At 42.8% G+C, this 25,194-nt stretch overlaps 1 protein-coding gene across 2 annotated transcripts; it reads left to right on the top strand.

The window, feature by feature from the left end:
• Positions 1-122: 122 nt before the first annotated feature.
• Positions 123-24,219, top strand: PDCD11 (programmed cell death 11). 2 transcript variants are annotated; one of them, XM_053983904.1, is made up of 36 exons: positions 123-240; positions 1,037-1,150; positions 1,720-1,857; positions 2,039-2,206; positions 2,816-2,977; positions 3,564-3,687; positions 4,015-4,196; positions 4,726-4,833; positions 5,197-5,403; positions 5,725-5,849; positions 6,463-6,523; positions 7,184-7,330; positions 7,447-7,698; positions 8,520-8,663; positions 9,387-9,587; positions 10,141-10,311; positions 10,699-10,915; positions 11,697-11,837; positions 12,797-12,912; positions 13,084-13,604; positions 14,107-14,169; positions 14,624-14,732; positions 15,250-15,339; positions 15,666-15,768; positions 16,282-16,459; positions 17,114-17,170; positions 17,949-18,071; positions 18,358-18,480; positions 18,655-18,850; positions 19,271-19,393; positions 19,729-19,869; positions 20,944-21,194; positions 21,836-22,004; positions 22,275-22,428; positions 22,972-23,137; positions 23,804-24,219. In XM_053983904.1, exons 2-36 carry the CDS (start codon positions 1,049-1,051, stop codon positions 23,973-23,975), a joined length of 5,505 nt encoding a protein of 1,834 aa, XP_053839879.1. In that variant the 5' UTR covers positions 123-240; positions 1,037-1,048; the 3' UTR covers positions 23,976-24,219. The 2 variants fall into 2 exon arrangements, with proteins under 2 accessions (XP_053839879.1, XP_053839881.1); XM_053983906.1 differs by having other exon boundaries at positions 168-240; positions 1,042-1,150.
• The last annotated feature ends 975 nt before the right edge of the window (positions 24,220-25,194 follow it).

Here is a 25,194-nt window from a genome sequence, read left to right as displayed (position 1 = left end):
GATTGGCTGCGGCCCCCGGGGCGCGGCCTGGCCCCGCCCCCTCCCCGCTGGGTGGCTGAGGCGCGGCTGCGCCACTTCCGGCCGCCCTTTGCCCTCAGAGCCGCGCGCCGCTTCCGCCCGGCGCCGCGTGCGCCTCCCGCTCCCGGGAACCGTCCCGATCCCGATCCCCATCCCGATCCCCATCCCCATCCCGGGAAACATACCGCTCCCGCTCTTCCCCCTGGCAGCGGCCCCGGGCAGGTAAGGTGCCAGCCGTGCCCGCTCCAGCGGAGCCGGCTCGGGTGCCGGCCGTGGGAGGTGTGTGTGTTCCTTAGCGAGCCCTGAGGTGAAGCGTGCCTTGACGGCTTTCTCTTTATCATGTGCTTTCCATTTAAAGAAGTTTTGTATGTCTAACAGGTTGCCTCAAGTTTGACAGCATAGGGTTTCAGCGCTGTTTTTTGTAGAAGTACTGTTGGCTAATAATAAGCAATGGTGTAAGTAATGGTATAAACACCATAAGCAATAATAATATAGTAGTAGCAACTACTTTTATTTATTATTTATTAATAGTGAATTGTGGCTTAATAAGCAAGGTGTTGTTTATTGATTGAAATAGTAAGGTTAAACACCTATTTTATGTACATATACTTACGGCTTAGACAAAGAGGTAGCAAGTTATATTAATCATAAGTAATTAATAAGTAGTGTTCAAAAAGTAAATATGCAGGCCAAGCTTATCTAGTGTTTTGCTCACAGCTTTCTCCTTGATGACTGATTAAAATTAATACTGTAATACTTCAGTGGAACTGTGCAAAAAAGTATAATGTAAAAAAATGTTATGTATGTGCATATTTAGGTAGACCATTGCAACACTTCATTGTAGTCAAGTGTTAAATAAATCCATTTGAATGTGAGTTTCTGTTTTGTCACTGACTAGCTAGAGCAGCCATCCAAAGTCTTTCTTATTTTGGGGGTAGTTCACTCATGTCACCTCAGTATTTGTGAGGAACAAGCACAATAACTGTATATTTCATTTCTGCTTTGTCATTTGTCCCAGAGCAGTGCAATCATGGCATCCGTGGAAGAAAACTTTCCTCGTGGGGGCATCCAGAAGAAACCTGCAGAGGGAAAAACACCCAAGCCAAAATCAGAGCGGGACAATTTGTTTGATGTATGTTGTTTGCATGTTCTTGATTAACTTCTCAGAGCTCTTCCACTGTCAGAATTTGACTGCAACCCTCTCTACCTGTTACTTCTACAGTAAACTACAGAAGGGACTCCCAAAAATAAATGTCTGCTGACATCCACGATCCTCCTGATCTCTGAAAGATCCCTGATATCTGTTACCTCTTGAATATGATGACTGAGAAAGTTCAGTCAAAATTATTGATCAGGCTGTAGCTTTTGAACTTTCCACAAGCATCTTATCCCAGGTGCTGCATGGTGAGCCTGGTGTTACTGGATGCAGACTAAGTTGGTCTTTCTGTTAGCAGAGTGTGGCGCACATCTCTTGTACCACTCTTTTCCGTTCCCAAGATTCAGCTTTATAAATGATCAGCCTCGGCCCAAAGGAGATACTTTGGAAGACATGCATGTAGACAGATGGCAGTTAGCAAGATGGTTCTCTTTTTTTGTCTAAATCAGTATTTTATTCATGGCAGCAGAGTTCTGCCATAATGCAAAGTTTGTTTCTTTATCCACTTTTATTTTTTAACCTTCTGTGCTTGTAATCTGCTTTAGGTTCAACATGAAGAAAAATCCCAGAAAAGAAAAAGGAACCAGAAGGATCAAGAAAAGCAGAAAAGGTTCAAGGCAGACAAAACTGTTAAAGTTGCTGTTAAAGACAATGTTATGAATATTGGACCACTCACAATTGAGGTTGGTGCATAAATGTTTGATTTTTGTGTGCCTCTCTTTGCTGGGTACATAAAAATGGCATGTTTTTCCTCCCTAAACCTGCCAAATACATCTGTGATCCAGTACAAAACTGAGCTGCTTATCCCCCGTTATCACTGATTTGCCAAGGTACCTGTGGCATGCCATTTCTCCTGCTTTCCAGGCACTCAGTGAGGGGATGCTGCTCCTTGGCTGTATAAAAGAGGTCAGTGACTACGAGCTCACCATCAGTTTGCCCAACGGCCTCTCCGGATTTGTGCCGGTCACGCAGATCAGCGATGCCTACAGCAAACTGCTGACCAAGCAGGTGGCCCAAGGAGAAGTCCCGGAGGTGAGACCTGGGACTGGGGCTGTGATTTGTGCTTGGAGCTAGAGAATGTTGTTAGTACTTCAGAACCAAACCTGAGGTCTTGCTTAGGAGCCTGACATTGACTAACCTTGGTTTGGAACTGGATTTTCCAAGCAAACTTTGCAATTTCCTGGTAACAGCTGACTGCTAGAAAAAAATAAAATGAAGTAATCACTTACCCTGGCTCTCTGGTGTCAGTGGTGCCTAAGTTTTCCCGAGGTGTTGTGGAATGTGGAATTAGCACTACCCCTTTGCTGGTGGTGTTTTTCCCTGCTGAATGGGGAGGCTAAGTTAGGGTCACTGTTGGCTCTGTAGATGTTTCCTCAGCTACAGTCTCCTGACTCCAGCCCACACAGTGTTTTTAAGCAAAGCCTCTCAGTCTTACTGGCATGACATAGTGTCATTCCTGCTTCTCTATTGAGATCCTGGTGTTTGTGGCATTTCTTGCTTGTTACTGAAGTGTTGACAGAGAAACAGGACTTTCTCATGGGATTTTGTGTTTCAAAATCTGCTTCAATAACAAATTCTAGGCTTATGTTATTTAACATTGTAAAAATTCTATGTGTCTCTGTTGGTCATGTTGCTGGGCAGGAGCTGTATTCTCTCCCAGACATGTTTTCTCCAGGGACACTGGTCAGGTGCATTGTGACCAGCATTGAGAAGAGTGACGATGGACGTCGCAGCGTCAAGTTATCGATTGACCCCAAGAAGGTCAATAAGGGCCTGAACTCTACAGCACTAACAGCAGGCATGGTAAGTTTTCTGGGTCTGTCACAGCCTCTCTGGGCTCTTGCATTTCAGTTTGTCCTTACATGGGATCAGAGCAGAATGTGGAGCTGCTTCCACCATGGAAGTGACCTGTGAGGAGAGTGGTGGCTTTAATTCTTGTCTCCAGGTTGTCATTCGTGAAATTAATTGACTTTATTCTGTTTCAATATGGCCAAGTTATTTAATGATTTCTTTCTGAGTAGGTTTCTTTGTTAATTTTTACAGAGAGTGATATATAACATGGCTTGCAGAGGTGCTTGGTTGTTTGTTTTGTGTTTTCAGCTGTACGATTGTATGCACCTGCTATTTTTGAACATCACAATTCTTTTCCTACTAGTTAGTGAGCTCCTTATGTGAATAGCTAGATAAAGGTAGAGTTAAGACCTTACTGCTAGGTGAGTTGTGTAATAAGAAAGAATGTGGTGTTCTTGCTACTGGTCTGAAAAGCTCAGTTCTCTGTCCATACAAAACAAGGGAGTACTTGGGTGGCGAATCTCTTACAATATGCTCATTCTGTGAAGACCCAGCTGTTTCATTACATTGCTGAGTTGCAGTGCTTTCCTCCCAACAGCTGCTCTCTGGTTCTGTGTTGAGTGTGGAAGACCATGGCTACCTCATAGATATTGGTGTCACTGGAACTCATGCTTTCCTGCCTCATCAGAAAGCCAAAAATTACATAAAAGCAGTCAAGAAAGGTAAGAAGTAGTGCAGGAGGATCTGATGGGTTAAAATGGAGGTGGAGAATGACAGGGATTAGAGTTTATTCTACCTGTGATGTTAGTGCACCTTGGTGGGATTGGGTCAAGGTGGAGTCTTTGCAGGTTGCTGCAAACAGCAGTTTTGTGGCTGCTCTGCAACAAGCCTTTGTGTTTCAGCCCATGATCTGACAGACTGTGTTCCAAGCCCTGCTGGCAGTAAACTTCATGTAGATTGAGAGGGAGCTCTCTAAAAGCTTTGGAAAGAGTGGGAGGAAATACTGAGTGTTCCTGGTAGAGGTTTTATGCTGTGACTTATCTTTGTAGGGCCTGACTTGAAAATAGGTCAGAACCTGAACTGCCTCATTGTGGAAGTGAAGAATGAGGGCAGGGTGGTCTGTTTGTCCATCGATCGATCGGAGGTGGCTGCATCCATTGCCACAGAGCGACAGAACTGGGCACTCTCTAATTTATTGCCAGGGCTGGTGGTGAAAGCTCGAGTGCAGAAGGTGAGCTCTGGTTTGGGTTTCTTTTGTTGGGTTGGTCTTTTGAGCATTGTTGAAGGCAGGAAACAGGTGAAGCAGAGATGAGAGTTTATGTTCTGGAAAATTTCTGGTTGGTCTCAATTACTTAGCAGTAGCAAACATAGTCTGCTAGACACTTCCCTCCACTGCATTCACCTGAAGTCTGATCTCAGTTCTGGTTGTGATGCCCTGAGTATAAAGGCTTCAGACTGAAGCTGCTGATGGAGTTTGAAGCAGAACAGGATTAATTCTGTGCTTTCTGGCCTTTACTGCTAAAGTATTCAACAAGATAGCAGTAGTCTTTAGAATACACACAGCATTATCAAAAAATGGAAGGATTGTTTTTTCAACAGAGTGTGCAAAGCAGAATCGTTAGCAGTTTTTCTATCTCTTGTGATGTGCTTGTTGATTAACTCTGACAGTGCTATTTTTTGAAATGTGTGAATTGCTCTCTGTGCTGCATGAAAACTGAATGTGGAAATTTTTTTGGTATCTTTTCATTCCTTTTTCTTAGGTGGCCCCACTTGGGATGAAACTGACATTTCTGTCTTACTTCACTGGCATTGTGGATTTCATGCACATAGACCCAGAGAAATCCATGAGCTATTCTCCAGATCAAGTGGTAAGGAGGGTGGAGGATGCTTGGAACTGTTATTTTGCTTACAACATCTCTTACCTTCTCGAACATTTCTGTGGAATTATCTCTGAAATCTTAAGGCTTGTAGCTTCTTTCTTATGTTTTACTTGAATTACTATTGTGGCTACTTTTAAGCTGATACCAGCCTAGTCTGTAAACAACAGACAAAAGCAAAAATCCCTCCTTGGCGAAGCTGTTAGAAGTGAGTGATGTCTTAGTAGCAATACTGCAACTAATGTTAAAAAATGCTTGCCTGCGGACAGAGAGTTCAGGTACCAAGCAGAATGTCTATGAGCATGAGTGAGGTGCCTTTGTCCTGTTTGTTCAATGAGCACGCTGTGTTCCCAGGTGAAGGCCTGTGTGCTGTCTGTCCACCCCACGTCGAGGGCGGTGCGGCTCACGCTGCGCCCGCCCTTCCTGCACGCCGGGGGAGCCCCGCGCCAGCTCCCCGACCAGCGCATGGGGGCAGTGCTGGAGGAGGCCACGGTGAAAGCCTTCTACAAGCAGTTTGGAGCCATCTTTGAGCTTGATGATGGCACTCTTGCATTTGCACGGGTAAGTGCCAGGCTGGCGAGGCAAGTCCTCCATATCTATCTTAGCCTGCTGGGAAAGGGGGCTAGGAGAGGGTTTTATTTTTTGCCTTTATCCTCTTTATGAGGCAATACAGTAAAATTAAGATAGTATGTGAGGTGTTTGTCAAATGATACATCCCCTTGTTTGAATTTAAATGTAGGAGGGTTGTTGTGGAAGAGCTGGTGAAACCTGCACAAAGAGAATGTTAGAGGAACAGATTTGTCAGATGCTGCCACTTCAACCTAAGGCCCACATCAGTGCTTCTACTTTCCAAATACTCACTTGTAATTCCTTTTTTTCTAGTTGAAGCATCTTTCAAAAACCAGAAAATCCTTTAAACCTGGGGCATTTAAGGAAGGTTGCAAACATAAATGTCGGATCATTGACTACAGCCTGATGGATGAGATGTGTATTGTATCTCTGAAGCAGTGAGTATGAAAGACTCTTCCAGAAAACTGGTTGAAGAATTCGAAAGGTGTTTGAGAGTGAAAAATATTACACTGCTTTGCTGGACTGGAACTTGCCATTTGGGATTTTTAACTTGTACCTGTGTTGTAGCACATCAGGTTGTCTGGGCATCCTGCACATATTCCCCATACTCTGTGGAATTGGGACACCATCAATATTGTTGGTGAGCTGAAGCACAAGGAGGCTAAATTAGTTCTGCCATGATTGTGTCAGAAGACTGTGGCTCAGCCAGAAATTGAGCCTTGATCTTGCAGCTCATTTGTATTATAATGTCCCTCTTAGTACTTCCAACTTTGGGCTTTAAGCAAAGCAGATAATGGGCTCTCCTTTCATGAGGCCGTAACTGTGTGACTGTCACCTGGAAGGGAGTCTGGTGAACGTCCCTGAACTTTATGTCCTAGGAGCTGTTTTGGGAGATTGGTCAGTTGGAGTAAAACACAGCTCTGGAGTTGTAGAACACTGGGGAACGTGTGCAATAATGGATATTTGAGACAAGTCAGAGATGGGACTGTCTTGTCTTATCCTGGATTTCTTTCAAGATGACTGACTGGTCTCTTTGTGTCTCTTCTCTAGCCAGATTATTGAAGCACGATTTCTGCAATACCAGGATATCCACACAGGTGATGTGGTACAGGTGAGCTTCTGAAGGACCAGAGCATGTTATACTTAACACAGTGATCTTGCCAATGTGCATTCCTTCTGCCTAATATGTGTGTCCAACTTCTGATCCAGACTAGTGAGAAGAAAAAGAGAAAAACCTTGTCTTGCAGGACTTAATTAATGGAATGCAATACTCTTCCCATTTTGTTCATGTTTTTATTCATGATGTGGCAAAGGCAATAAAATTTTATCTATGGTCAGTCATTTATTTGTGGCCCTAAGTACACTTTTAGAAAGACTTGAGCGAAAGAAACGAAAACTTGCCTTGCAAAGTTCACAGTTAAACAATCACAATGAGCTGATGGGCAGAAAGTTACTCATTTTGATTTTTATGTCTGAGTCATGGTTGTATTGGATATGGCTATAGAAACAATTCTAGTTTGCTGGCAAATAGGGATTTTATAGAAGTAATCTATGCTTAAAGAAGAGAGGCTGTACAACAACCTTATGAAGTATACAAAATTAACAGGTCAGATTAGTTGGGTGGAATGTAGTTTGGTCTAAGATTACTTTTTTTTTGAATGTGATTAGATTTAGTGATTGTAGGTGTTGTACTGTCTTGGCTGTTTCCTACCTGACCACAGTCTGCTTTTCATACTGAATTCACCAATTTTTCCCCTATTTTGGGTTCTAGGGCAAAGTGCTCTCTCTAAAACCCATTGGGATGCAGGTGAAAGTGGCTGATGGAATTAGAGGACTTGTGCCATCTCTCCATCTCTCTGATGTGATCCTGAAGCAGCCTGAGAAGAAGTACAACATAGGAGATGAAGTCAAGTGTCGGGTGAGAGCTGCCAGACAGGGTCTTCAGCTGCTTCGCACTCTTCTGAGTATTTAGCAGCTGGATTGATCAGGCAAGGGCAGACATGCTTTTTGAACCTCTGTACTCCATTCTTGTAGGTGCTAGAGTGCAATCCTGGAGGAAAGAAGCTGATCCTTACTCTAAAGAAAAGTCTTGTCCAGTCAAAGCTTCCAGTCCTCTCAAATTATGAAGATGCAAAACCAGGCCTGATCACACATGGCTTTGTAGTGTGTGCAAGGGAGTTTGGCTGCATTGTGAAATTCTACAACGATGTCAAAGGTCTGGTACCCAAGAATGAGCTGGGCTCAGAATCTGTATCTTGTCCAGATAAAGTCTTCTATGAAGGCCAGGTAATTAATGTACCTCTGCCGTGCCACGTGTTTTAATGTGAAAGAGAAATGTGCAGTTGGCTTCAATGTGGATTTTCCTGAGGAACCAGCTACACCAGGAATGTTTATGTCCTTTCACTTTATTACTTAGTTGTGCTCCATTTAAACAGGGTAGGGCAGTTCTTCTTTGGGTATGTCTGACTTGCCTTTGTTTCTAGGCTCTCTCTGTTCTGCAGGAGAACATGATCATGTGACTTGATTCTCAGTAGAAGTCTGGAGTTCAGGGCTGTTGTTTCTCCTAAGAAAGTTAAAACTCTTACCTAGAGAATCATAAGGATGATGTTTTCTGCCTCAGTGTTACTCTGGTTATCCTGTTGGTTTCAAATTACAGGCACTTTAGGAACTGTGTTATTCACAGTTCTGTTGTTTTGTTTTGAGCAAAGTTACAGAGATCTCAGCCGTCTTCATTATTTTTTCTGGTGCTTTTTTTGTCTTTAATCCTGTTACTTTTTGGTTGGCTTAGGAGAAAGGTAATTTTCTAGTCAGAATTTCTGACTGCAGATCTAGAGATCTGGATTTTATTCTCAACTCTGCTACAGACCTGATACATACTTTCACAAGCTCATTTAATGATTATGTACTTCTGTTTTCCCTCTGTGTGATCAGAAGGACATTTGCCTGTGGTTGTCTGTGATAGCAGCCACTGGCCTGCTATCCTCAGGTGTGACAGAAAAGTGTACTGTGTATGAGTTTCCCTGTCTTATTTTGTAGGTGGTAGCAAACTGAGGAGGGTCAGCTGAATGTAACTTGTGTTTTATACTTTTTTTTTTTTTTCCCTGCAGGTTCTTAAAGTAATGGTCTTAAAATGTGAGCCTCAGCAGGAAAGACTCTTGTTGTCCTTCAGATTATCAAGCAAGCCTGGCCCTGAGGACAAATGGAAATGTACTCCAAAGGAGAAACAGGAAGTGAAATACCAAATGGGAGAGGTATTGAATTCAGTGGCTGATTCCTTTTTAGCCTTTTCCTACTCATTTTCCATATGATTTGGTATCACTTTGATACAAAATTGATACCACTGTCAGCTTCGAGAAAGCTGACAGTGATCAGGAGCTAGCATTAAATGTGCATTTCTTACTGTTTTTGACCTCCTGGATCAAAAATTGTATCTCAGTTTTCAGAGGTCAGGATTAAAGGAGTCCCAGGAGAGTCCTTCTGGAGGTACCAAGTAGCGCTCCTACTCCTAAGGTGGAATCCTCTTTTTTTTATTTTCTGGATGCTGCTGATTTTCTTGCTCCAAAAACAGCTGCTGTCACTCCCTGGAAAAAAAAAAATTAGAGAAATGTTTTGAAGTGTTTCTCTGTTTTTGCAATAAACGGTTTCCAACTCTCTGCAGATATTGCTAATGCAGGAACAGGACAGTTCTAATCTTGATTAAATTACTCCCTTCACCCTATAAATGAAAAGTCACAACCAAGAGAATGTTTCCAGCTCTTTATTTCTCTGGGAGCTGAGAATTAGTTTTTATTTTACCTGCAGCGTTGGCGTGCTTTTTGCCTCGGCCCTGTTGATGTGAAGATTTTCGTGTATAGCTGGGAGGCAATGTCAGACCCCCTGCAGCACATTGTATCACATCCCATCTCCTGTGCATCAAAAGAGATGACTTCAAAAACACTTGGAATTTTATATCACTGTACTTGTTCTCTTTTCAGATTGTTGATGTGAAAATCTTGAAGAAGAAAGATAAAGGGTTAGAAGTTTCCATCCTGGAAGATGAAGACAATGTGGTAGCCTGGATCCCCACACTGCACCTCTCTGACTTTGTTGCTACCTCCAAGCTCCTATGGCACTGTCTTCAAGAGGGAGATGTCCTACCCAGAGTTATGTATCTAAGTGACAAGGGAGAGCACATTGTATCCTTTGCCATCTCAACCAGGCAAACAAAGTGTGGGGAAGGAGGTATCTTTCAGGATTCCAGAGCATCTGCTACCAACATAAGATTACTGTAGTTAGTGTGAAGTGGAAGTGCCTGTCATGCTAATGATACTTTACAGAAGCATTATAACTTGTTCTAGAAGTGAGGCTCAGCTGGGGCTAGAATCTCTTTAGAACTAGGTTGTGAGATGATTTGTTTTCCCAACCAGCTTCTAGGCTGTTAAACTTATCACAATCTTAGGAAAAAATTGGCTGTTTTTATATCAAAAGTCTGAACTGAATTGTTAAGAAGTTGATATTTCTGCTACTGTGAAGCATGCATCTTTAATGCTGAGCAGTTTAAGAGACATGAGTTGCTAAATTTTTGTGTAGGGAGACCAAGACAGAAATTGGAATTACAGTATTTAGCACTTCTGTACTCTCTAACTTGTAGCAAGTGCTTTAGCCCAATGGTTAGCAGCACTGAGTGATTTGCTTGGCATCGTGCTGCTTTCATTCATCTTCTCCCATTTTTCTTAACCGGTTGTTCAGATTTTGAGCAGAAAGTCTGCAGTGATTTCTGCTGTACAGGAGGAGCAAGTTGTAAGAAGCTTCTCTGAAATACAGCCTGGGATGCTGTTGACTGGTTATGTGAGGAATGTGATGCCCTTTGGAGTGTTTGTGGAGTTCCCTTTTGGTATTACAGGACTGGCACCTAAAGTGGTAAGCAATGCCTCCAGTAAGCAGCATGTGTGTGATCAGGCTGCTTGAAACATGGTTTTAGCAAAGGTACAATAACAGGGAGGGAGCAACTGGGCTGCAGGCCCTGCATTTGCACAGCTTCCTGCTGCAGGATAAAAGGGTTTAGGTTTGCCTTTTAAATCACTTCCAAAAATAAATGAAGCACTTCATTCAAGTGAGCTTAAGCTTCAGCAAGGATTTCATGTGACCTCAGTAATTCATTTTAATTGATGGGCTTTTCTTAGTCTTTGTTAATTTCTCTTATGCATTTACATGAATTCGTAACTCATACCCTTCTGAACAGCTCTCTGGGTGGTTGATCAGTGCCAGCTGTGCTCAGTAACCTTGCCCTCTGTTTCCTTTGCACAGAGCATGAGTGACAAGTTTGTGACAGACACCAAGGACCACTTTGTGGTGGGACAGACTGTGATTGCAAAGGTGATGAGCATTGATGAGGAGAAGCAACGTGTGCTCCTCAATCTGAAGGTGTCTGAGTGCAGCTCAGGAGATTCTGCTGCAGAGAGCTTTGCCCTCCTGAATCAATATTTCAAGGAGCTAAAAGAAATCAGGGACTTGTTGAGAAGAGGTAAAGATTGTAAATGTTCTGCTAAAGGGTATCAGGTAAAAAAAAAAGGTGCTCTAGAGGAACAAGAAAAGAAAAACATTTAAGTGAAAGAAAGTTCAGTTCAAACAAAGACTTCACTTCCCAAAGTAGCTTATTAGAAAAAGGATGTGTGTGCAGTGTCTGCTATTGACAAGAGGCTTTTTGTAAGTACAGCTGGAACAAGCCAAAGAAATTACTCTATTCATTGAAGTCTCCTAAGCATCTTGCATTGATTTTGAGTCAAGTGCTTGTGATAACCCAAACACATGAGGATGAGTTTGTTCAAATAGATTTACCTACGTGCACTGTAGGTCCTCCCGCAGGAGTTTTCTCACATGCTGTTTTTCAAGTGTTTTTATCAAATTCTGACTTTGTCTTTTTAGATTCTTCTGGTACTTTTTAATGTTTGTTTCCTGTAATTGTGAGGTGACAAGTGTGTTCTGTGCTTCTGGTGTTAAACTGTTTTGCTTTCACTTTTTTCCATATGCAATGCTGGGTGCCAGTGTTTGTATAAGATGGGAAAATATTCTCTCAAAATTATTAGGTCCTTAATGTCACAAAAGGGTTTCCACTTCGATTAACTCTTAGAATTCACTTTCTACGGATTCAATTTCTATGGATTCAGGAACCTAGACTTTGTTTTCCCTTATGAAGGTAGATTAATGCTTCCTCTACCACTGAGTAAATGTGAAGGATTCTCTTTGTTTTGTGAAGAAACAACATAAGTAAAACTGATTTCCCACTTTTTCTTCCCTTTATTTAGGAGAGCCCAGCATTTGTGAGTTGGTGCCTGGAAAGAGGATGCATCTGGTCGTGCAGGATGTGAGGGAGGATGGCTCAGCACTGTTCAGTGGCAGCTCTGTCACAGGCTTGACTGTAACTGCCACCCGCTACCATTTGGGAGGTGAGGGTCTTTCCTTTGCTTATGTTAGTTTTCAGTCTTGTACTTTGAAACCTCTCCCAAAATGGATTCTGCTGATGAGGAACTAATAGGGAGAAGTCTGATCAGAGTAGGGATGGCCTTGAAGAGTAGTTAAGTTTCCCAATGTCTTGCTGGCCCATTTGTGTGATTCAGAAAATATGATATAAACCTCCCTTTGCCTCTGTTAATCTTGTCTTACATTTTGGGCATCTAGTTTGTGCTCAGAGATCCTTAGCTGAACCATACTGTATATAGACAAGTATGAATACCAGCTCCAGCTTTCTTGGTTTTTTCCTTCTTCCTTTAGAAATAACATACTCTGAGGAATACCTATCTGCAACTGCCATCAATTTTTCCATTGAAAAATCAACAGGACCAAAATTAGAACAGGACCGTAATTTTCCAATTCAAAAATTAAAGAAGGGTGTCATATTGTGCAAAACCAAACATACACTTGTTGAAGTAATGAATAAGCCAGTGACAGCAAGATAAACCTCTAACTTGAGCAGAAGTAATAACCCCAGCACTTCTGTGTCAGAAGAGTTTATTTTCTTTTCCTTAGCAACAGATAGACTGATGACAGTTTTGTGCAAATGTTAGGAAAATAATTTTATATTATCTTGACCTTGTTTTTAGTCAGCCTTTTCTTTATTATTTAAGAGTTGTGTCTTCATAAAATCAACTTAGTTTTTCCAAGAAAGATCAGACATTTTCCAAATACAAAGCTCTCTTTTTTTTTCTCATTGCCAGTAATGTTGGGAGAATCTGTTCTTAAATAGACTTATTATATGTTTGGTACTAATTTGATTTAGATACAATAGTAATTAAGCAGTCTTTGGTCTTCAGGAATTAAACCTTTCATGTTTGTCATGTAGCACTATCACAGTTGCTCAGAATTCTTCATTGTTTTCAGGATGTAATCTCCTTATTCTCATTTGTAGACAAAAATATTGCTCCTGGTGAGAAAAGGAAGGCATTGGTTCTTCATGTGGATGCCCTCACATCTGAAGTGTATGTTTCTCTTCGGGAAGAACTCTTAAAGCAAAGACCCAAGCGAGTGAGTGTGTGTTCAGTTTTTGGGTTTGTGTCTTTCTGGTTGTCTGGCAAACTGTAGGCGATTAATAAATTTCAAGGCGAGCTGTTTCCTCTTTTAGAACTGTGGGAGGTAGAGTGGAGAGAATCCAAATCTCAGCAGGAGAAGTCACTCTATCTGTCCATTTCTGTCTAGCGGCTCCGAGAGAACTCCCAGCACTCTGTGGTGGTGCAGCACATCACAGAGCACTTTGCCATCGTGTCTCTGCTGGAAACAGGCCAGCTGGCAGCTGTCCCCATCGCCTGCCACTTCAACGACACCTTCCGCTTTGACTCAGAAAAACTGAGGGTGGGACAAAAAATCTCTGCCACCTTAAAAGCAGTGAAGGAGAACAACCACGGAGTCTTGTTAGCAGTACAGGGCCCAGCCAAGAAGAATGTTTTTGTAAGGGTGCGGAATGAGTCAGAGACGGCATTAGAGGAGATGCTTCCTGCTGTGAAACACTCGCTGTCCCCGGGAGATGTTGTTACTGGTACCGTTAAATCCATCAAACCGACCCACGTCACCGTTGCTATTGATGACAAGCTGACAGGTTCAATCCATGCATCCCGGATTCTGGATGAAGTGCCCATAGGCTCCTTTCCAACTTCTACTCTGAAAGCCGGACAGAAAGTGACTGCTCGAGTCATTGGAGGCAGAGATGTGAATACTCACAGGTGGGAAAACATGTACATGGTATTGTTTCTGGAGGAATGCAAAGGATGAAACAGTTTGTGTTTCAATTCAGGTCATCTAGGACCTCTTTCAGCAGATGCTGTTACGGCTGCCTTTGCTGGAGTAGTTGAGGCCTGAGGAAATCTGCTATTATATTCTATCTTGGATCCAACTTTCAGTAAATTAGCTTTCTACCTGTGTCACTTTAATTTGAATAAAAATATTTTTACGTTGAATATAGCTTGCAAGAAAAAAAGATGTCTAAACTCTTAAGATCCAGTGGAAGCCCTAAATACAGGCACAAGGGACTAAATTTAGTGGGGTGTTTCGGTTACCTAATTGTTACTGGAATAGTAACATAGGAAGAACTGGAACTGGAAGGCTCTTGTAGTTTTAGAGGGCTTGCACTTGGGTTTTCTTTTTTTTTTTGCCAGTGCAGAGGCATTAAATTTGAGTGACTGGGACCTGGGGAGATGATGAGAAACTTTGATCCTTTTTCTTTAGGTGCCTGCCAATCACCCATCCACACTTCACGCAATCCATTCCAGAGCTCAGCATTCGACCAAGGTAAGCGTTGCCTCTGTGCTGTCTGCACAGCTTTACAGACCTTCTATCCTTGGATGTCCCATCCCTTGTACCTTTCATTCATGAAGGAGCTGGCCATGAGCAAGGACCTCCACGTGTATGCAGTGAGGCAAGGCCTCTTACTCTCTTTCACACTAACTTGGGTTCTATAGCTGTGTTAGATATCACAGTGCTTTCCTAGCACATAATTTCCTTTGAATGTCCTTTTGGCTTCAGGTTTTGCCAATCTGGACTCTGTCGTGTCTATTCCTGTAAGAAAGATTTCCTCTTATGATCAGGGAAGAATTAATTCCTGGCAGAAAAAATGCAGGTGGGGAGGGGTGAAAGGCATTGTCACAGTAGTACTAGCTCACCACATTCCCCTGGGTTTCTAACTTCCATCTTCATCTTTAGGACCAAAGCTGTTTTACTGATGGTCCTCTTCTTTTGCAAACAGTGAAAAAGAAGGGGAATTCACAGCAATGCTGAACCTTAAAGAAGAAAGTTCCCTCAAGCAACTTGGACTCTACAATGTTGGACAGACAGTCACCTGTTTTGTAAAGAAGGTGAGATCAGAGTCTTCTTAGGAAGTGTGCTGGGGGAGGCAGCAAGTGGGCGTGACCTCGGGGGGCCTTAGCTCGGACCTAAATATTGAAGACTATGGTCCTCATCAACTGTGAGAGTGGCCCATGGCAAATGCAGTGTCTTACAGGGAAGGTAGAGGAAGGAAGCAAAAATTTTCGGTACTTGGTGGAGTCAGACTGACTTGTCGTCTTTGACATGCCTGTTTGTTGCCAGCAGGCTCCAGTAAAATGGCCTTTGAGTATGCCACCAGCACAAAGTACACTCGCTGCTGATCCCCTGTGTGCAGTTGCCTGTGAACCACAGCAGTGTTGTGCTTGTAAGAACAGAATCCAAAGCACCATTTTTGCTTGATGCCAAGCAAAAATGCCAAGCAGAAGCCAAGGCTGGACTGGGTCTTTTTAGCCTTGAAAATTAGTGAAAATTTTCTGCCAGGGAAGATATTTTTTTCTTTCCCCAAGGTATCACAGTGTCTTCTCTGGTTGTTTGGTGTATTTTTAGTATAACATGCTCAAAAACTGGCTGGAGGTAGAAGTCGCCCCTGACATTCGAGGAAGAGTTCCTCACCTGCTGCTGTCTCTGAACACCAAGGTAAGAGGCTGTTGCTAGTGAGCTACACAGTCTTTTTTTTTCCATATGCTTGGCCACAAGTAATGGCTGCAGACACTTCTGACATCTGTGTGAACTCATAAACCAGCTCTGCCCTTTAGGCATTGCTGCCCCTTGCTGACAAACAAGTACTGTGCCTGTAGCTAGTTCAGCTCAGGATAGCAGAACCATTGAAGCAGTGCTGAGCTATCAGTCAACTGCACATCAAAGATGTTTATAGGAAGTGTAAAGGTTCATAGGGGAAACACTGTCAGAGTTGTGCAAAGCTTCTTTTCTTGAAATAAGTGTAAATATGTCTTTTATTTCAGGTCTTAAAACATCCAGAAAAGAGTTTTAAAAATGGTCAGGCAATATCAGCTACAGTGACTGGAACAGATGCCACTGAAACAAACCTCTGCTTGTCACTCACAGGTATTGTGGAGCCTTAATTGCAGGACCCCACCACATGTGATGCTTTACTCAGAGTTGGGCCTGAATTGACCCCTCAGGTGAAGATGTTGCACTCCAGAGCCAAGCTGTACCTCCCTGTAGAGCAGAACTAACCCCTGGGACCCTGACCTAGATGTAGCAGCATCTAAGACAAGTGAGGTCAGACCTCTAGAATAAAGAATCACTTTTCTAGTGTCTCAGACTGAAGCCTTTCTCTGAGCCCTTCTGAACATATTCCCTTCTAATCTCAGACATGAGGTGGTACATTTATCAACATTTGCCAGTTACTCTCGATATTGGAATTGTGCAACTAAGGGACCTCGTCTGGGCTACCAAGGCAAGCATGGCTGTGAACAGAGATTGCATAGACTGCACCTTACCAAAAGTTTGTGGGTTTGATATGTGACTAGGCAACTAAAATTAGCTACACGAACTTACTACCTCTTGCTTCATATTTTGAAGTATTGTGAAGCCCTTTCCCTCCACCTTTTCCAGGAATTCAGTCACTGGAGCAGGACACCATCTCTGTAGGCATGGTAACAAAGGTGACTCCACACGTTGGCTTGACCATTGCGCTGCCAGGTGGGAAGACTGGCAAAGTCAGCATCTTTCACCTGAATGATACTTACACAGAGGATCCTCTGGGGAACTTCAAAGTTGGCAAGATTGTCAGGTCAGTAATTGTCTTCCTTGTTCCTTCAATCTGCAAGGCTTAGAAATATCCCCTGTGGTGACAGGCTTTTCACTGCCTTGAGGTAGTGCCAGACTATAAGGTCAGTCTGGGGCTAAGAAGTGATGCTGACTTCCCTTATATATGTTTGGGTGAAAGTCTTGTATTTTCCATTTATGAAGAAGCCCCTTTTCAGCTGCCTTCGTGGACTGTCTTTTTGAGAGTAACTACTCTGTTAGCTAAGGTGCTGATGGGGCTAAGGGTAGCCAGGTATCCCAGCTCTGCAGTGGTTTTGTGGGCTGTTTGGCAATTCAGTTGTTTTTACATTTGTAATGCACAAGCAATCACATTTCCCTGCTTCAAGTATTTGTTGGGAATGTTGGAGAGCGCAACAGGCCAAGTGATTTCAGGTGTAGCAATCTTTAACTGCTCTGTACTGGCAGTAGAGACTGAGTAAATCAAGTAGACATGTTTCAAAAGTCCTTTATCTAGTTTTATGAACTATTGTGTCATGCTGGTTTGTATTAGACAGAAAGTTCTTGAAGGAGCAGAGTGCTTTGTTTCTTTTTCTGCTACTGTGAATATTTATTTTCCACCTGTGGCTTATTTTAGCATGTAAAAAAGCTTTGTGTTTTCTCCCCATCTTCTGCCATGCAGGTGCTACATCCTCTCCAATGAGAACGGTAAAATCCAATTATCTCTCCGGCAGTCCCGGTATGTGTCATCCCTCTAGTCTGTTGATCTCCTACTAGTGAAAAAAATGATCATGAAATACATTTGTGATTTGTTTGGGAAGATTAGTGAGAAATACTAAAAGAAAAAGGAATGCATTTTTGAAAGGGGTGATACTTGTTCCTACTTCAGAAAGATTTTTTCCTGTGAATCAGCAAACATTGAAGGGTCTGACACTTAACATAAAGCTGCTCAAGTGGGTTCAGATTTAATTTCTGTTTGTCACAGTTTCTAGGCCCTGCCTTATCTTTTTAGTTTGCTTATTTGGGAAGAAAGTTCTACCACTGAATTTGCAATACAAACATGTTATGTTTCAATGTTCAGCTGCATTTTAATAGCTTTGATTAAATAATAGACTTAGCCCTAAATGTCTCTTAAAACTGAGCCTCTTGATTTGTCTTCCTTATGGAACAAAAGTGTGGAATTAAGTATCTTAGAAATAAGTGGGGACAACACCAAGCAAATGCTGTGCAAAATTTCAGACTGCATTTCACTCTTGTTTTCTTAGTGTCAGAGAAAGCCAGGCTGATGTGTTTGGCTTTGTTTGCAGCAGCATGTGTATTCCCTAATGCTAGGTAGAGCTTGGCAGAGATGCAGGTATTCCATTAGTACATTTCAATAAACTGAAGGGTGTCTCTGATCCAATATGGTTTCCAGGGAGTACTAGCTGTTGTTAATACTGATCTATTTTCTGCTATCCAGAGCAGAATGTGAATTATTCAGATGAGTGCTTTAATTTCTAACTTCTCTTTTCTTTTAGGCTAAATCCAAAGATAAACAGCAAAGTGGAGGATATTGAAATAACAAGTATTAAGGATATTAAAAAAGGCCAGCTAGTAAGAGGCTATGTCAAGTCAATCACTCCATCAGGTGTATTCTTTGGGTGAGTAACCTGAGAAAATTATTCTGGCAAGTGATGTGTCTTGGAGAACTTCTTTTAAGTGTGCAATTGTGGAATCTTGTTTGGGGATGGTCTCTGGCATAACGTGAGGTCGCAAAATGAATTTACTCTTGAGAATCAAGATGTCATGGATGCTGTCTTGAGCCTGTGAAATTAAAGTTGGGAAAGTTAGTGAGACACTTTTTAGAACTGGTGGTGCCACAATGCGCTTTATTTTTCTTTCCTCCTGCTGTAGAATATTTATTTTTGGTTTTCTTCCTGTTCTCAGATTGTCCACTTCTCTTCTGGGCCGAATCCTGTTCCAGAATATTTCCCCATACTTTGTACAGAAGCATTCCTTATATGAAAAGTACCTGCCTGAAGGAAAGCTGCTCACTGCCAAAGTACTTGGGTAGGTCCAATGTTCTTTAAAAGGGGCTATGAATTGGAAGAGAGGAGAGGATGGAAAAAGGGAGGATAAAAGACAGGAAGGTTTGAAAGAAGTTCAGATCCTTGCAGTCATTGTAAATGCTCTGATTTTTTTTTCTTATTCTTCTCTCCTGCTACTCCTGGCAATGCACCACAGGGTAAATAGAAAAGAAAAACATATTGAGCTCTCTCTCCTACCTGAGGACACTGGGATGCCAAGTATCTTGCCTGAATCCCTAGGCTTACCACAATATGGAGCAGAGGAAGAGAAAAGAGAGGCAGATGATGAGGAAAAAAGAGAAGAGCCTAAGCTGAAGACAAAAAGGAGAAGAGGAAATGATGAAAGTGGTCAGGTATGGGTGTGATTGCACAGAATATGCTAAAGGACGTTGTTGGTTCAAATACTGAAGTGACTGGGAAGATCCCAGTCTTATCCCAGAAGGATGAGGCTGAGAAATTATGCAGACTAGAAAAAAAAAAAAAAAAAAGATTAAATTGCACTGGAGATTACAGAGATCAAAAACTTCCTTTTTGGTGGGAGCTAACTGAGGTAACAGCCCAGCTGTGTTTCCTGTCCCTTTGGTCTTTGCACCCCGTGTAGGTGGGTGTGGGTTTATTCTCCATTGTCTCTGTTAGGTGAGAGAGTAGTGGGGAATGCTGTGCCAGGGTATTGCCCTCTCTCTGCTGCCAGGCTCTTTCTTTGTGATCAGAATTGCCTTTAAGATCATCACAGTTGTTGCCCTCCACCATCCACTCATTTCCACTTGTTGCAGGAGGCAAAACCAAAGAAGAGGAAGATCTGCCCAGCAGATGAAAATGACAGTGGAATTGAGGTGTATTACCGTGAGGAGGAAGAGGATGATCAGGAGGAAGAGGCAGCTAAAAAGAAATCTACGGTGAGAAGTTTGGAGGAGACTCTGAGCCTGAAATGGCCTTCTAGCCCTATTGATATGTATCAGTTTGACTTTAAGACAACAAGTAATACTGCTGCAGATAGGAGTGACACAGGCTGGTGTTTGTGTCATCTGAAAATGGCTTGAAGTGGATGGAATTTAAATTACAGCAGAGCTGGTCACAGAGTTAATGTTTTTGTGATGGGCTGTTTGCAAGTACAAGAAGTCAATAGTACTCAATATGGAGAGATGCCACAAGCAAAGAGCAGTTGTCTGATCCCCAGTTTAAAAAAAAAATTAATTAAAACCCAGGGCATTTTCTGTCTTCCTCTGAACAGATAAGGAAGCCTGGTGAAGCTCCCAGGCTGCAAGTTTCCATGGGCTTCACCTGGGAAGAAGACAATGCAGTGGATATACCTGTGCTGGATCAGAAGGAAGAGAGCTCAGAGAGCGAGGAGGAGGAGGATATGCAGTCCAAGGTACTGTGTAATTGTATTGTCTGCACCGGAGACACCACAGAGTGGCTGTAATGTGATGTTTTGGTATTTGCATGTCTGTCTGTCCTGTAGCAAAGCCTTTTAACCCAAGGGGGAACATCTTGAACAGCTGACACAGAACTTGTTCAGCTATTTTGAACACTGACTTTAGCAGCAGGTACCTCTGAAGTAGAGGAGAAAAGGCCTAATTTTAGCATTGCTGCATGAAAACCAGGTTTTCTCATGTTGACATGTTAAAAAAAAAGTATTTAAAGTCAAACATGTTTTCATGAACAAAAACCTTCTTTATTCAATGTCTGCTCTGTTTTTTACTTTCCTGAGTGTCATAAATTTACAGAAAAACCTGGAGATGAAAAACCTTTCAAGTTATAGTGTTCTTATTTAGTAAAACACCAAAAAGCACCAAAAACCAATCTTCTTTTATGCTATAACCTTTAGAAGGGTTTTCCAGTGAGAGCAGTTCAGCAAAATCAGAAACAAGCTCATGAACTCCTTTCATGTTTGCTCTTCAGGATTTCCCCTGTCCCTCAAAACTCCCCTCTGTAAAGGCAATGCATGGCTGATGCTTTATTGCCCAAGGTAACAAGGCAGAGAACTATGGCACTGTGGGTTCCAAATTTAGACCTGAGTAACCCTAGTGATCCAGCAACATGCCCCAGTTGTACATGGGGAGAAATTGTGTTGGATTTTTACGGAGTGAAGGAGGGTGATGGTGGGTACTGGCCTGGAGGGTGAAGATGGAAGAATGAGAAGGAAGGGCGAAGTGTGGATCCTGCAGTTGGAGTGCCAGACCTAGCAAAATATTTGGTCCCTCAATGAATTCCATTTTGAAAAAAAAGGGATTTCATGTACTGCTGCTCTTTGAGGTGTGAACTGTGTAAAAAGGGGTAGGGGATGTGTATCGTTTTTATCCTCTTTTAAACAGTTGGTCTCATCTCTTCCTGTGGAAACTGCTTAGCCTTGGACATACTGAGGTCTAGCTGTGCTTTAGCTGGACCTGCCTATTCTCCCATGAAGTGCCTACCCTTCCTCAGTCCTCCTGTTCTGCTCTTTCAGCTAAAGAAACGAACAAAGAAGGAGAAGGAGCTGGAGAAGCAGAAGAAGGAGAAGGAGCTTTGTAAAGTAGAGGCGGCTCTAATGGACCCCAGTCGGCAGCCCCAGTCAGCAGATGACTTCGACCGCCTGGTGCTGGGCAGTCCCAACAGCTCCATCCTCTGGCTGCAGTACATGGCTTTCCACCTCCAGGCTACAGAGATTGAGAAGGCCAGAGCTGTGGCAGAGAGAGCACTTAAAACAATCAGTTTCAGGTAATGATGGAGCTCTGCTTTTCTTTGCCCCAAAGAATAAATCATGATGGGGTAGTTGTGGTGGAACAAGACTGGTAGTATCAGTGTGAGTTTTTGTGTGTGGAGTGACAGAGTCTGTTTTAGTGAGCTCAGAAGGATTAAATGGTAGCAACTGTCAGCTGGCCCTTTGAAGGTCTGGCTTGAGTCACCACCACTGGCCCACAACTGACCTGCTGCAGGTCATTAGCTCCGGAGCTCCTGAACGTGTCACTGAGTGCACAGACGTTCTTCTGGGCAGTCAGAAGTGTTTGGAAGAGCATAATGCTGTCAGTGATGTCCTTGAATCAAAACATGAAACAAACGGTGAAACTCCTTTTGTTTTTGCCATAGGGCTGTACCTTAAATCATCTCTACTGCATGGTTAAGTATATTGTGATTTCTTACTCAACCTTCTGGTTTTTAAATTACAAACAACAATGATAAAGACTGTAGTGTGAATCAACTGCTGTGCTCTATTTCAAAAATGGTGTTTCAAGGAGCAGTATGTCCTGTTTCTTGTCCTGGAGGCCTGCTACAAGTCAGTGAGTCTGTGTAGGGTAGTTTGCAAAAACCTGGTGAAGACGGGCAAAAGACTGAATATTCTTGTTCACATCTGCTTTAAGGGAAGAACAGGAGAAGCTGAATGTCTGGGTAGCTCTGCTGAACTTGGAGAACATGTATGGTACTGAGGAGACACTGATGAAGGTCTTTGAGAGAGCAGTTCAATACAATGAACCTCTGAAAGTCTTCCAGCATCTGTGTGACATCTATGCCAGTTCTGAGAAGTACAAGGTAAGACAGTGCAAGTAGATCCCTGGCATGTATCCCATTCAGGCATGCCAGTAAACTGCAAATGCTGGCTGTGTAAGCTTCCAGCTGTCAGATGTTGGGTCTGTCCTGATTTTAACTGAAATTAATGGCTATGATTGACAATGGGCAAAGATGCACTGATACTTGCTTTTATGTCATAAGTGTTCAGAGACACTCAGCCTAAGAATAAGAGTCTTAAACCTACAAGGCTTTGTTGTGAATGTGTGAACTAACCCAACTCTGTCCTTCCAGCAAGCAGAAGAATTGTACCACACAATGCTGAAGCGTTTTCGTCAGGAGAAATCCGTGTGGCTGAAATACGCCTCTTTCCTCCTGAAGCAAGGCCAGGCTGAGGCTACACACCGGCTTCTGGAGCGTGCTCTCAAGGCTCTGCCCACTAAAGAACGTAAGATCACTCTGCCCCAGCCTTTTTGTGGACCTTAACATATACAGGGGATGGGCTGCTCTCTGATATCTCTGCCTGTGACAGCATTAGTAATAAGTGAAAAGTGCAGCCAGCTGACTCAGGGGAGGGCGACTTTCCAGCTGGATGTCACTGCTAAAGGCACCAAATAGAAATTGCTGTGATGCGCAAAAGCAAAGCACCCAAATCAAAGGCAGTTTTGAGTTTTACAGGCCTCTAGAAAAGTTCACTTGGTCTCTAAGCCCAGGTTTCTGGGGCTGCCCATGGGTGCTGCATAAGATGTTATGAATATAAAAATAAACCTCTCTCTCCTGCAGAGAGCTGAAATGGGAAGTGAACTGTGACCCTTCTGTCTCCCACTTTGATCCCACCTTAGTCCAGAGCCTCTTTACAACAGAGCCTTTTGTCTCTGGGTAGAGATGGTGCTGTCCCTGTGCCTGCCTCTGTTCTGTGTAATTCTCACTCGTGTTTGATCACATGAGAGAGAGTTGCTGTGATACCCTAACATGTCATGACTTTTTCCAGATGTGGATGTCATTTCAAGATTTGCACAGCTGGAGTTCCATTCTGGGGACACAGAACATGCCAAGGCCCTCTTTGAGAGCATCCTCAGCAGCTATCCCAAGCGGACGGACATTTGGTCCATCTACATGGACATCATGATCAAGCATGGCAGCCAGAAGGAAGTACGGTGAGTTGTGGTGCAGCAGACTGGGAAGGGGCAGAACACACCTGAAAAGAGCAGAGGTACCCTGCATTATGAGGTTGTATAGGGCTTCCCACAGCACAGCAGAAGGGATTTTTTTTTCATAAAACTGGGGTGTGTGGAAGTGCTTATCCTTGCTGGGACTGAGGAGACCCCAAAGAGTTCCATAGGGCAGAGGGGAACTGACTTGTAAGTTCTGGCCTGCATGACAGAAACTGGAGGCTTTGCACTGAGGTTCACCTGACCCTCTGCAGGGATTGCCTTGTATCTGAAGGGTGAGATCAATCTTGAATAATCAATCTTTGTATCTTGTAGTGTAAAAATTGAAAAACATATTTTTTCATTTCTTTTCCTGAGAGGTGACAAAAGGAAGTATTTTTCCACATCCACTTAATGAATCCATGGTCCAGTGCAGTGTCTAGATCTTTGTTTAGGTTGACCAGCAGCCTTAGTGTTCTGCAAGCAACTAGAAGGCTTCTGCTTAGAGATTTTGGCCAATTGTCAGGAATCTCTTTCTTCAAGCACCAGCACTTTGCAGCAATTTCCCCTGAATTTCCCCAGACTTTCTGCTCTTCGTTAAAAGACAGGGTACAGGCTTGTATTGAGTGCTGTCACAAACACAGTGATTTGAATCACTTTGGTTTCTTGCAGAGACATCTTTGAGAGAGTCATACACCTGAGCTTGGCACCAAAGAAGATGAAATTCTTCTTCAAACGCTACCTGGATTATGAGAAGAAATTTGGGACAGCAGAAAGTGTCCTGGCTGTTAAAAGAGCAGCACTTGAGTACGTGGAGACCAAGAGTTCCCTTGCTGACACCTAAGTGTGGTGCAAGTGAAAGCAGAGAGACTTGGCTTTCCATGCAGTGTGGGAACTGAGAAGTGTGGAGTTCTGTGGACAGTGACATTCTGGAGAGTATTGGTCTGTGACCAAGCCAGCTTGGAAAGAACAAACAATCAAATGAAAAGATTTGATAAATGTTTGCAGCTTTGTCCAGAAGTTACAAATAATCCTGGTCTGTTGATGACATGTTTTTAAATATAGACTTGTTTTATAATCAAAAGAAACATCAGCTGTACCTGTTTTACTTTCCTGGGGAAATGCTGCAGTTATGACACACTGCTTTTAAGTACAGTAACGTCTTACAAATTGATTTTTCTCACTGTTAAGATGGCAGAGAAGATTCTTGTCTTTTGGATGAATTAACACTTCAAAAGATTTATCTCAGGTGCCTTTGTGCTCTAGAAATTGGCAGAGCAACACTGGATTGTGGCATAGTTGAAGCTGGAAGGAACCTCTTGATAATGATCTTCAAGCTCCTGCTCAAAGCAGGGGTCGGCAAGACTAGGTTGCTCAGGTACACTCCCAGTTTGGTTTTGATTTCCCCAAGAATGGAGACTTCACAACCTCTCTGAGCAACCATCTGTTGTAACAAGTTGCTAGGGATTGATGACAGAAGAAATAGTGATTTTCGGTAGTCATTATCTCTTAAGAGAAATCACTGAAGTCAAAGAAAAAAGTGTTTTTTCTGTGCTGAAAAAAACATCCCAATGTAACCTTCTGCTTGGAAAAAGCCAGGTATTTGAGTACTTAAAAAAGCTGCCACTGATGTCAGTGCCTTATGGTCCATATCCTTACAATTCTGTATTCCTCTCACTTTCCACTGAGATGTGGATATGATCAGCCCCATGTTTTACAGAGGAAGAACTCGAGGAAGGGGAAAACGGGGTATGCAAACAGATGTGATTATCCTGTGTAGACCCTAGTGAGTAGAAGCCCAGCTTTGAAATACCAAACTTGAAGAGTCTTACTCATTGTAGGTACTCTAAACTCAAAACCAGAGCTGTGCAGGACCCAGCTCTTCTGCCTCTGTGAATGCCCATTCTTGGCAAGGCTGGATGATTCAGCATTTATTTCATTCCCAAGTCCTTTGGGATCCAGAAACAAGTAATTTCACTTCTTGCCCCCAGGGAGAGCAGGGTGCTGTACTCAGATTTTGCTTGTAGTGGAGGAGGCTGACTGCAACATCCAGTAGCAACTGC

This window comes from Vidua macroura, chromosome 8, assembly GCF_024509145.1.
Source record: "Vidua macroura isolate BioBank_ID:100142 chromosome 8, ASM2450914v1, whole genome shotgun sequence".
Taxonomy (NCBI): Eukaryota; Metazoa; Chordata; class Aves; order Passeriformes; family Viduidae; genus Vidua; species Vidua macroura.
Note: the sequence above shows the minus strand (reverse complement) of the source record. Positions and strands in the feature narration are given on the sequence as shown.

Excerpts from the sequence above, each read along its gene's own strand:
- PDCD11 (XM_053983904.1), top strand. The coding sequence starts at position 1,049 with ATGGCATCCGTGGAAGAAAACTTTCCTCGTGGGGGCATCCAGAAGAAA. Across the intron at positions 5,404-5,724 it reads GCACTCTTGCATTTGCACGG|TTGAAGCATCTTTCAAAAAC; the intron begins GTAAGTGCCAGG and ends CTTTTTTTCTAG. Across the intron at positions 9,588-10,140 it reads GTGACAAGGGAGAGCACATT|ATTTTGAGCAGAAAGTCTGC; the intron begins GTATCCTTTGCC and ends CCGGTTGTTCAG.